The sequence below is a fragment of the Dromiciops gliroides genome, chromosome 1 (genome assembly GCF_019393635.1).
Source record: "Dromiciops gliroides isolate mDroGli1 chromosome 1, mDroGli1.pri, whole genome shotgun sequence".
NCBI classification, from domain to species: Eukaryota; Metazoa; Chordata; class Mammalia; order Microbiotheria; family Microbiotheriidae; genus Dromiciops; species Dromiciops gliroides.
In genome coordinates, this window is record NC_057861.1 from 352,502,715 (window position 1) to 352,516,208 (window position 13,494).

The 13,494-nt window shown below is 34.4% G+C and overlaps 1 protein-coding gene across 1 annotated transcript in view; it reads right to left on the reverse strand.

Moving 5' to 3' along the window:
• Positions 1-466: 466 nt before the first annotated feature.
• The window catches only part of ATPSCKMT (ATP synthase c subunit lysine N-methyltransferase), a 34,021-nt gene continuing 20,993 nt past the window's right edge, over positions 467-13,494 (reverse strand). Inside the window, exons 3-4 of the mRNA XM_043988068.1 lie at positions 12,716-12,853; positions 467-1,604 (exon numbers count right to left, since the gene is read on the reverse strand). Coding sequence (XP_043844003.1) covers positions 1,404-1,604; positions 12,716-12,853 — 339 coding nt within the window. The 3' untranslated portion in view covers positions 467-1,403. The remainder of the gene's footprint in view (positions 1,605-12,715; positions 12,854-13,494) is intronic.

The following is a 13,494-nucleotide window of genomic DNA, read 5'->3' on the forward strand; positions in this document are numbered from 1 at the left end:
TTGGTATCATGTAGGAAAAGATAATCTGGTTGATATAGAAAAACATGAAAAGACTTGGATTTATAAAGATGCTATACACCTACAGAGGAGTGGATGACAGGTGGAAATAAGCATAGTATAATCTTACATATATGTGTATGAGGAGATATATATGTGCTTGTAGATATCTATGTGTATATATGTATGTGTCTATATTAATCTCCATGCTTAATTGTAGCCTTCTTTAGGGTGGAGGGGAAGGGGGAAATAAAGTTAAAAGTGCACAACAGGGGGGCAGCTAGGGAGCACAGTGGACAGAGCACCAGCCCTGAATTCAGGAGGACCTGAGTTCAAATCCAGCCTCAGACACTTGACACTTACTAGCTGTGTGACCCTGGGCAAGTCACTTAACCCTCATTGCCCCCCCCCAAAAAAAGTACACAGCAGAAACAAAAAGAAAACCAACAAGGAAGTAAAGCTGGGCAGCTTTGAAAACAATGAGAAATATTTATTATATAGGCTTTCTTGAAATGGAAATTGTTTTATATTGAATCCTCTCGTGTTCTGCTGTACACATGGCAAAGGGTGGGGTTTTTTAAATTTTCTCATTTTATATGTAAGTTTAAAATAAATTTTAAAATTTACCAAAAAGAAAGAAAAAAGAAAAAAGGCACATATTACAAGGATAGCTCAAAGTAAGGCTGATAACAAGAAATTTCTAGTCATTCTCTACAACTTCCCATTTTTATTTCAGTACTATAAACACCAAAAACCATACTATACTTTTTTCCCCAAACTGACTTTTATATAAAACCTAAGGGTAGCCTAAAATCATGTCCTTAGTGATGTGGGCTGAATTTGGGGTCAAATTGATCATGAGTTGTCCCAGAATCAGTGACTCAGTTTCCCAAGTTTTATTGCAATACTGTGGGTGACCACAGGTAGAGAACCAGAATAGTGGAAAGGTATCTCTCGAATAGGAAAAAAAAAAGACAGTTATATTTATAGTATGGATAAATTGATTATCAGTCTTATTAAGGTACAGGAAATTATATTTATATTAACAAAAAACAAAAAAGGACCATTTGTTCTTAACTATGGTCTTTTTCTATCTATGAAAATCACCATCACCAATTCATATTTATTGAGAGTTCAAGTGCATGACATTATAGTAAACCCATTTTAGGTAATCTTTTATTACATATTCATAATCTACTTGTTTTACTTAATTTCCTTCCCCTTTGCTCCCTCAAAATAAGACAATTTTTTAAATCTATTCCACCAGGCATTTTCCTAATTTAAAAAAATGTGAAATTTATTAAGATGCAGTTTTGTAAGTAAACTACAAAAACACCAGAGGTAAATGTACTTTATACTAGAAATAATCAAGAATTATCCTTTCAACAAAGCTTTCACTTGGATGATTAATACAAATGCACATTTGAAACAGGTTTGGGGAAGCTCTTTTCACTTCCTTTAAAAGTCTTAGAATCATATGCCCACACAGTATCTATCCCCTCTCCAGTAATGTGATCTGGGACCCAGTGTGGAAAAGGAAATCGGCAAGCAATGACTCTGGCATCATCTTCCAGTTCTAGCTGAAGTTTCTTCTCCAACTGTGGCATCTGTAGAGGATAAGACAATCACTGATATAGTGAGCAAGCTAGATTATATATCTGTTTAGAAATTCCTTCTGCATTTTATAATTCTAGAAAACTGCTACAACTTTTCTTCTTTAGTCAGAAAATTATATTATTTTGTGAAAGCTTTCACTTCAGGTCATATATACAAAGTATAAAATAATTCATTACAATACATAAAACAAAGTGCCTGCAGTTACTCACCTGTCTAAAAATATCAATTATAGAATATTTCAGTTTAATAAGACACATATTGATTATACTAGGATCTACTTTTATGACTATATTTATAATAGAAATAGCTTTAAATTATTTACCTATTTAAATATTTACAAATGCTATTAATTACAAAAATGTTTTATTCAAGATGTTCATTTATTGGGAAATAGTTAAACTGTAGTACATTAATGTAATGGAATATTACTATACCATAAGAAATAACGAATATGAAAAATTCAGAAGGGAAAACTAATTGAAGCAGAGTAAAATACCTGGAAAACAATATATATAACTGCAACCATGTAAATGGAAAGAATAAAAAAACGCAAATTGAAAGATGTATAATTATAATGACCAAGCTTTGATTAGAAGAGATGAGAAAATGCACCTCTTCCCCTTCTTCCTAGAGGTGTAAGCCTGTGGGCATAAAATATTTCATATACCAAAGAATTTTGATAATATGTTGAACTACTTTCCCCTCTATTTACTTGCTATACTTTGTTATAGAAATGGCTCACTAAAAAAGGGGGAAGAAAGGTATATTCAGAAATGAAAGTGATGTAAATAGCAAATATATCAATGACAATTAAGAATTCTTTAAAATTCCTTATAGACTAATAGAATGTCAATTCAGTTATCCTGTCCTTTATAGTGGCATAAGCCTCAGTCTTCACAGGTGGGCTCATTTTTTTACAAAATTTTCTATAATGTACCTAGAAAATGTCTTCAGAATTCTAGTCAGGTATCAACTGATCTATTAAAAGGATTATCCCATGTAATTAATCATTATTAATGTAAGCAAGGGATCATCACCAGAACCAGAGTCACTAGATAATGGAATTTATTGGCCATAAAAACTCATGAAAACTATTTATCTAGGTATAGATGGCATGTGGTCTTCATAGTGATGAAATTAGAGATTTTCTTTTGAAAGACTCAAAGAATGCAAAAGGTGGTGTTTTTCTCGTTTTTCTTTGAATCACAAGTTTGATGCTTTAAAAAATGTTTACTGTAAGAGTTAACATAATTATTCTAATATATTAATAACTCGCTGAATATTTAATTTTTGTCCCTAACATACTTGTTTCTATGATTTGACTTCTTATAACTATCATTGCATCTTAAAAGTATATCCTTGTTAAGAGTGTGTAAATATAAGCAAAATGTACAATTTACCTCTAAAGATTTTCTATAGAACCCAAAGTGACCTACCTACAATCTATTCTAAATTAATTTGTTAAAGAACATATTAGCCATATCTGTAGTGAGCCCAAATGCTAATTATTCATTAGGATCAAGAATGCAATAAACAAAGCTGTTAAATTAAATGATAGGAACTTGTAAAAAAAATTATAATAGCTACAGAGTATTTTTAGGATTTTTTTTCCAATAAAATAATTCTACCCCCAAAAATGATTGCCTGCCCCCCCTGAAATAAGTGAAATTCAATGAAGTATATGGATGATGTTTTACCAAAACTTCAAGGATTTCATATGGTAATTTTGTTCATAAAAAGGATAATTATATAGTTATTCATCTTACTATTCTTTTAATTTTTAAACTTTCTTTTATTTCAAAATGACTTTGCGTCTTGTGTTGAGTCAAGATAAACCTGAAAATGAAAGGAGCTATTTCAATCATAAGAAATTAACTGACTAAATTACACATAAATATGCAACGAATCTAATTCTTGATATCATACACAAAGAGAAGCAGTGATGTGTCATATCTGCTTAATGGAATTCAAAATTATTCACACAGTTACAAATTTGAAAGTGACACAAAGCTATCATGGTCCAATTATACCTTTAAAATTTCAAATAACATAAGGTGAATAGCTCAAAGAAATATCGAGATTAACTGGCCTCACCAGGAAGTTGTTAATGAGAATAAATACTGAATGCTTAGATATATGTTTTTATATCAAAACATGCTGATAGCAGTATATTTTCTTCAACCATTTCATGCCAGTGCTTATTTTTATGGAGTTTAGATATTAAACAGAAAAAGTTATTATACTGCGTGGCTAAAATTTGGTCAATGTTTTCTAACTGGACTTTTTTTAAATAGTGAAATTTAATAACCTAAAAGAAAGACGAAAAAGTCATTTACTTACTGTAAGACACTGTGACTCTGGCTGCTAGTTTGTTTTACATAAGCTAAATCTTGTATGAGATTATTTATTTTCCTGTTAATGAATGTTGTGACACACTCAGACATTGACTCCTAATAGTCTATTACAGTAGATACATTTATATTTAAATGTTAGACTACCTCTAATACTGGCCACTGCCTAGAAATAAGTTATTGAAAGTGAAGTAGCAGCTAGGTGGCGCAGTGGATAGGGCACCGGCCCTGGAGTCAGGAGGACCTGAGTTCAAATCCGGCCTCAGACACTTAACACTCACTAGCTGTGCGACCCTGAGCAAGTCACTTAACCCCAATTGCCTCACCAAAAAAAAAAAAGAAAGTGAAGTAGCATAGTCAGAATGAACATACATCCCAGAATTTCCAGAAGAGTCTCTATTTCAAGAAAATACAATTTTTCATTAAGTTTTATATAAAGGAGTTATCAATAGACAGGCCACGTTTCTTGATTTGAAGTTCAGAAAATATGATCTCCATACAAATGATAAAAGAGATTTGGAAGCTCTGGGCTGGCGCTTTGAACAAGTCATTTAATCCTGCTGATCCTGTTTCCTCATCTGATGATCTCTAAGGTCCTTTACAGCTGCCCATGAAAAATTATGAAGTGTCAACAAGGGTTATTCATCCATGTGTAAGCTATCTACAAGAAAATGCTAATACCTGATTTTCCTTTGCCACCTAACACACAGATAGTTGAGCCTCCTGATAATCATTTAGAGTATGTACATAAATTTTAATATTAGAATTATGGAATATTGAGGCTGTAAAGTGCCTTAAAAAGCACTTTAAAAAGTGCTTTCCCCTTCAAGGTTACCTTAAGTCTGCTTTTCATGTTTTTTATATACAAATATCTGTGTTTTAAATATAACTAGATATGCATGTAAGCCTACTGGACATCTTAGACTAGATGCCCTGAAGGCCTCTCAAACTTAACATATCCAAAATACAACTCATTATTTTTCTCCCAAACCTACCTCTCTTCCAAAATGTTCTGTTACAATCATTTGATTGCACCACTATTCTTCTTGTCACTCAGGTTCACAACCACACATAGCATCCTCAACTTTGCTCTCTTACCCCTCATATCCAATCATGTGCCAAATCTCTCAAATATACCTACTTCTCTCCACTCACAGAGCCAACACCCTAATTCACCACCACCTCTTTCCCTGGCACTATCTGCAATAACCTTCAATCTATCTGCAGTAGCCTCAATTGTCACCCACTTCTCTTCATTCTTTACACAGCTCCGCAGATATTTTCCTAATGCATTGGTCTAACCAAATTATCTTCTTACAAGCTTCAGTGACTCCCTGTTACCTTTAGGATAAAATACAAATCCTTCTATTTGCTATTTAAAGTTCTTCAAAGCCAGTCTACTTCCTAACTTTCCACACTCACTGTATCATACAGCCATACTGACCCAATGACCGTTTCTCCCACACAACGTCCATTTCCTGCCTCCTTGGGTGCCTTTGCAGGGGTTGTCCCTCAAGCCTAGATGGCTCTTTATCCTAACTTTGGAGAATCCCTGACTTTCTTTAAAAATTGGCCTGAGGGGCAGCTAGATGGCGCAGTGGATAGAGCACCGGCCCTGGAGTCAGGAGTACCTGAGTTCAAATCCGGCCTCAGACACTTAACACTTACTAGCTGTGTGACCTTGGGCAAGTCACTTAACCCCAACTGGCTCACTTAAAAAAAAAATTGGCCTGAGCCACCACCTTCTATAGAAGGTCCTTTCCAGTCTCTCCAGCTACTAGTTCCTTTTCCTCTAAAGTACTTCCATCTACTCTCTATTTTGTATGTATCATCTATGTACACACTGTCTCCCTCAGTAGAATGTAAACTCCTTGAGAACAGGAATTTTTTTTCTTTTTCTTTTTATTACTGGCACTTAGCACAGTGACTAGCACAAAATAAAATCTTAATCAATGTTTGCTGACTGAGGACAGCAATCAGCTCACCTTTTCTTTGTACACGGATGCCTAGCACATTTGTTTAGTTGTTCTTCAGTTATCTGATTCTTTGTGACCCCTTTTAGGGTTTTCTTGCCAAAGATACTGAAGTAGTTTGCCATTTCCTTCTCCAGTTCATTTTATAGATGAGGAAACTGAGGCAAATAGGATTGAGTGACTTGCCCAGGGTCACACTGCTATTAAGTATCTGAGGCTAGATTTGAACTCAGGAACATGTCTTCCTGACTCCAGACATGGCACTCTATCCACAGTGCCACCTATCTGTCCCAACTGACACATAGTAGATGCTTAATAAGTTCTTGATTAATTAAAGAAAATAAGTCCCAGAAAAAGCTAAATGACTTGTTCAAAGTTAGCTAAATAGTGGCAGCCTAAAACCCATATCCCCAATTTTTTTCTCTAAACCACATCGCCTCCAGCTAAACAAAATATAATCCGGTACTTCTTAGAACTATCATTTAAAATATTCCCCCAAATCAAAGAGAAATAATGTTTATATTATTTAATGTTTGGAGGTTATTTGTATTGCTTTAATTCACTAGCATAGATAATCAAAAGTTACCTATTCTTAAGTGTCATTTGGCCCTTCAATTATTTATGCCTTTGTACTTTTTTATAAATCCTAAAATGACACAAAATTTTCAACTACAGATGTGTATACAGATGTATACAGTTAGAACACTGAGGAAATCAAAGGTGCTTTAATTTCCTCTGAGTGACTAGCTCCCCAAAACCCAATACTTATAGAGCTCATCAAAAATCCAATAACCAAACACTCTCAACTTGAAGTGAGGACAAACTACAGCAAAGACCTCTACTGCCCTCTCCTGGAATATGGTTGATGACTGTAATAAATCTACCATTACAAATTATCATCCCACCATCCCTGAAATCATGTAGCAATTCTTTAGTTAATACAGACTTTAAAAAATAAATTTAAAAATCAACCACAAAAATATAAACATGTTTTTGGATGTCTTAAAAGTACTGTTCATAAAACAAAAATTGTTTATCTTTATAAAATAATCATCAGTCCTCTTAGGAATGATCAAAAGTCACAACTAACATTAAACATGCTATCAAAATTCTATAGCAGGAAATTGATTCAGATTGTTCCTTTTTAATTGATTTAAATGAAAAAACATTTTCTTCTCAGGGTCTTTAAACCAATAATTACATGAAAAGTATACCATGGAGATAGTCTTTCCAAAGGCTAAGATAACTGTTATGAGACCTATACAATGCGGCAGGCACTTTCATTTTTGACAGCATATAATCAAAGTTCAATGTTCTGTTCTTTGGCAAATCAGAAGCAAATTGAAACTAATCAATGTTTATCTGCCCTGAAAATTATATCACTGAAAAATCTGAAGAATGATCAATTTCAAGTGGACATTCCATTAACTTTTCCACGTAATTTAAAAGTACAAAAATGGTCATATCATGGAAAATATGAACTATATTAAACACTGGTACTCCATGAAGCAATACTCAAAACTTAAAACTCTGAGGCTTAAATAACTGAAATTTTTATTCTGTAGTAAGTTTTAAAACATAACATCATCTTTTACTTTTAAATTTTTGAGCCCTTGAAGCGAAATTTATTGTTTTATTAAATGAATTGTTGGACATCAATGGATACTAAAAATCTATGGTAGATCACTTCACAGACCAATAACTTTAGGCCCAGGAATTAACTAGGCCAAGCCATTTTTTCAAAGCTGGCACACGGGAAAACAAAACAAAACAACTACACTTACCATCTGAGGCACTCCAAAAATAACTACATTTGTATACTGTGAAAAACTAACCTAAGAAAAAGAGAAGAAAAAAATTTTAAAGATTAATCTGAGAAATTTTGATGAACTAAATAAATGTTTATAGAAATAGGAGTTAATAACACTTTACATATGTAGCACTTTATTGTTACAAAATGTTTTTACATATATTATCTCATTTGATCTTCACAACAACTCTGTAAGGAACCTGTAAGGTAGATAGTATAAGTATTGACATACAAGGAATGTAATATAAGGAAACCAAGAAGGTGCCAAAAGTCACATAGCTAATAAGGGGCAGAAAACTAAATCTCCTGGTTCCTACTGCAGTGCTGTGTCCACATTGTCATACTGCCTCCTTAATAGTGACATTTTTGATAGCCAAGAGGAAAGAATGGGCTTATGCCAATTTATGAAGCCAGTTTTCTTTAAGATTACACAAGAAAAAAGAATATTGACTCTCTCTTCAACCTTCTCCAACCTTTACCCAAAAGAATAAAAATGGTCACAATTCTCCTGTATATTTTCCTGAATGTATAGCCCTGTCTGAGGATGGCCTAGAGCCAGGTAAGGCAACTATACACAGAACATTTTCTTTATTACATCTTAGTGAATTCTAACACTGCCAAATAACATTGAGAAGGGCCAGAAACAGTAAAGAAAGCATGGTGCGGTGGGAAAAGTCATGAATTTTAAGTCAAAGGATGCCTGGATTTGAATCTTGACTTTGACACTTACTACTTGTATGATCTAAGGCAAGTCACTTAATCTCTCTAGGCCTCAAGTTCCTCATCTTTAAGATGAAGGGGAGAGGGGGAAATTCTGATTTTAGGACACAATGTTTTGCTTGCCTATATTATTTACAATGAAGGTATATGGGGGAGGAGAGAGTCTATGGAAAGTAATAGTCATTTTTAAAAGAAATAACAGCAATAAAACGCCAGATAGTTTCCAATGTCCCTTCTAGTTCTAAATCTATGATTCTCTAAGACAACAGCTGGATAAGCCATTAATTGAAAAGAATATATAGAAAAACAGCAGAAAAACTTTACTCTCCATTCACTACCAGAAATGATGGTGATGATAATGAGGAGAAGGACAATGACAACAATAAAGCTCATCCTTCTCCAAGCTGAACTACTGACTCATCTATAACAAGACTTTCTCTGTGATGCCCTCTTCACCCTGGAAGCTCACTCCACCCCAAGACTACTTCTCACACTGGAAATACTCTCTGCCCCTGAGGCCTCACTTTTTGATTGGTTCCTCTCAGAAACTTGGCTGACTCATCTCTATAGGTCTTTTTCTACCATTCCCGAGTATCAGCTACCTTCTTTCCTCCCTCCATCTTCTCCCAGCAAGCCCTTTTCAACTCCTTTTTATGTACTATCTTCTCCCATTAGAATGTAAGCCCTTAGAGGGCAGGAACTGTTTTTATGCTTCTATTTGTATTCTCAATGCTTAACACAATACCAGAAACTTAGTAAGCATTCAATAAATGCTTGTTAACTGGCCAAATAAAATAGGAAATAAAGGGGAATGAAAATTGTAGCAGCTTCATTTTACTACTTTGCCAAAGTGATTTATGCAAATAATTTTGCATAATAGAAAATTCAGGGTCTATTTTTTCAAACTACTGAACTCTTCTTGAAATTCTAGCATTTTCTTTCTTACAATATTTGATTTTCATAAAACATTGAAACAATCTTCAAGTAGAAAACAGAAAAATGATTCAGCAGAGTTCAGGAAAATCTTTACTAAATTCTATTAAAAGATTGGTGCATAGTTATACAGTAGAACTAAAAATAAGCAAAACTGTAGTGTTTCATTGAAACTTATTTATTAATGTAACCAGTGAATATTTAGAAGTTATGACTGGAAAACTAAGTTTAAGAAAAATGTTTTCTGTAGCAGCTATCTACTCAAGAAAATTCATTTGTGTTGTGTAATATTTGCCTCATGTAAGTAAGCTGCTTTTTGAAGTACAATAGTAACTCAACTTTTTTTACAATAAAATAATTTTTCAATATTTAAATTTTCTTTCATAAAAATGTTTTTCCTACATTTTTTCATGAATGAGGTCCTGATTCTAGTGCTTCACATTTTCATGTGTTCTGTCATCTCCCATCAATATTGTTTATCTTCCTAATATTTAGACAACAAAACGAGTTATCAAAGCAAAAATAAATATAAATATAAATAGGCATGTTTTTAAAATAGTCAAGTATCTACCAGAAATGTCTGACAAAGCCAAAACCTTAGTTATAATCTTTAAGAATCCTACATGAGATCAGACTCTACTGCCATTGTGTAGTAGAGATTAATCAGTTCATTTATGATTTAGTAAATCAATACTTAAATTCACATAATTTTTTACAAAGTAAAATTTTAGTTCATACTTTAAGCAGACAATTTAACAACTAATGTCTAAATATTAGCTAAATTCCATTTTGCTAGAATATTTAGAAGACAAAATGAACTATAACTATAATACTAGTTTATTTTTGTCTTATTTTAAAAAATAATTTGTTACTTTTCATAGATTTTCCCCTTGCCTTCACACTGTGAGAATATTATTAATATTACAAGGCCCTGGGAGCAGCTAGGTGGTACAGTGGATAAAGCAAGGGTCCTGGATTCAGGAGGACCTGAGTTCAAATCCAACCTCAGATACTTGACACTTACTAGCTGTGTGACACTGGGCAAGTCACAACCCTTACTGCCCTGCAAAAAAAAAAAAAATTTACAGGGGCCCCCTGCTGTGTGAGCATGTGACTACCCTCAACCAATCAGCTTGAAGCAGTGTGTAAGGCAGTTGGTTTGGTCAGTTGGTTTTAAGAGTTGGTGGTTGGAACCTCATGGGGTTGGCAGTGGAACCAGGAGTCGTTGAGGTAGTTAGGGTTTTCCTATTCTTGTTCTTTCTTTGTTAACCTCTAATATATTTTAATAAATGTTTAATACCTAAACTGTTAAACTGTTGTCCTGGTTAGCTTTCCCCAAAAGGGGACAGATAGGGTAACTACACACATTTAGTTTTACCCGTCACAGTCTTGGTGACCCAGATGGGATCTGAACCTGTAATCTTTTGATCTTCCTTCACACTGGGTAAGAAATTTTCTCCCATTTCCATGTGCCTGTCCCTTTAAGTTTTTTAATGGATCTCTTCAACCTCCTAAGTACTTTAGTCTGGTTAATCAGACAAGCTGAGGTTAAGATCATGTTTAAATTTGGTTGGTTTGAATTTGAATATTCTATTCCTATTTTTATCTTTATCTTTTTTTTGTTTTGTGGTAAGGAAAATTTTGAATATCAAGGAGAGAATTAGAAATAGCATATCCTAGGACTCCCCATTAGGAAAGCTACTCATGGATTGGGATAAGGGAAAACTTACAGTGAAATCAAACATGACCAAGGGGGGCAGCTAGGTGGCGCAGTGGATAGAGAACCGGCCCTGGAGTCAGGAGTACCTGAGTTCAAATCCGACCTCAGACACATAACACTTACTAGCTGTGTGACCCTGGGCAAGTCACTTAACCCCAATTGCCTCACTAAAAAAAAAAAAAAATGACCAAGGGAAATCTTATGGGATTGTGTTTTATATGGCATAGTGTATTAGAGGAAGAATGGCCTGAACATGGGTCATTTAATCCCCCCAAATTGAGGCATTTACAAGGAATCCTATGCCACTGGCCACTTAAACATTTACTTTATTGGAAAGTCTGGAGTAAAGGGAGCAGAAAACTGATACAAGGGAATACAAGAGAAGGGGGATCCATGCCTGAGTTTGAAACTAAGCCTGTTTCTCAGGCTGGAATGCCGAAGAGCCCAACTTAGAAAAACCTCAAATTCTTCCCCTTTAAGAGGTCCTCACCCATGACCGAAAGGGTACTGTAGTAAAGCTCAGACAGTATATACCTTTTGGACCCAAAGATTTGAGTTCACAGAAACGAAATATTCATAAATTTGATGAGGATCCCACAACAGTTATCAGCCAGTTTAGAGCAATCTTCAAAGGATATCAGAGCCCACTTGGGGTGATGTTACTGATCTCATGGAAACAATATTATCCCTAGGGGAGAAAGAGCTTATATATTAGCTACAACAAACTCCTTAGAAATATCAGGAAAAGTTACTATTCAATGGCCTTTAGAAGACCCTAACTGGGACCCCAATATCCCTGAGCATTTTGATGAGTTGCAGGAAGCAAGGGAAACATTACTGAAGTCAACGGAATCCTGTGCTAGCAAGACTGATAACTGGCAAAAATTTATAAATACAGTTCAGGAACCTAATAGATTCTATGATAGCTTGTGTAAGAGTGCCAAACAATATACTAGATTGGACCCATTAGATACTAGAGATGCTCATTTTATCTCTAATCATTTTGTGCATCAATCATTGCCAGAAATAACAGAAATATGTTGAAAGGCAGTGTCTAGGTTGGAATATCCTGAGTACTGACAGAATTAAAGAAATAGCAACATATATTTATGAAGGAAATGAGAGGGAAGAAAGGAACAGAGAGAGCATTTTAGCGCCAGTACAGGAAAAACTGTGACGGGTAAAACTAAATGTGTGTACTTACCCTATCTGTCCCCTTTTGGGGAAAGCTAACTAGGACAACAGTTTAACAGTTTAGGTATTAAACATTTATTAGAGGTTAATAAAGAGAGAACAAGAATAGGAAAACCCTAACTACCGCAATCATTCCTGGTTCTGCTGCCAACCCCCACAAGGTTCCAACACCAACTCCCAAAACCAACTGACCAAACCAATTGCCTTACACACTGCTTCAAGCTGCTTGGTTGAGGGTAGTCACATGCTCATACAGCAGGGGGCCCCAGTAATATTAATAATACTCTCACAACACCAACTACATTATGATATTTTACAAGTTTAAATTATTAAATTAAATTATTATATCAATTAAAATAGTGATTAGGTTCTCCATGAGCTCTATCTTCTATATACCTACCTTCCACAAATCTGAAATATAAAATTTTGCAGCATCATGGACACCTTCTCTCCAAGCACGATACCTGGAATACCAAACTAGCCATGGATTTAGCTCATAACCAACAGCTCTGAATCCTTCTTTTGCAGCAGCGATGACCTATGGAAAACAAGCCAGCACTTACTCAAACATAGAAAGAAAATCAACAAATTGTTCTAAGCCTAAGAACCAAAGTATTTCCTAATCCAAGTCACTAGAATGATGATCATAAATCAATCAGTTACTAGTAACTGAATATCCAAGTGTAAGGCATTGCTAAAAGATATTTTGAAAGATAATGATGTTAATTGCAGATAAAATCAGAACTGGATTCTTTAGGATCCTATATCTTCCATAGATTATATCCTTCTCACCTCAATTATCAATAAGTTTGAAGTACAGGTGTTTTCTCACAACATTTATATACTTGATTTTTTATTATCAAAAGCCATAGTGGAACCCATTAATATGGCTAATAGGAAACTGTAGATAATCTGTCTAAATTCTGCAACATAGGGAAATAACTTCTAGATTTTACTATCTTTGACAACATGAAGATCTTTGGAAAATTAGCTACATAAATTCCATGGCATTTGAAAATAATACTCAAACTTTAAAATCAGGTAAAAAGAAGTGCAGAAGAATGTTAAGGCAAGTAGTCACTTCTAGTGAGAGAGAAATGTGAAGAATCGCAAGGGAATCTTGCTCCTCAAAACTTTCCACAAGAATAGATACAGAAAAGCTCAAAATAAAATGGGGAA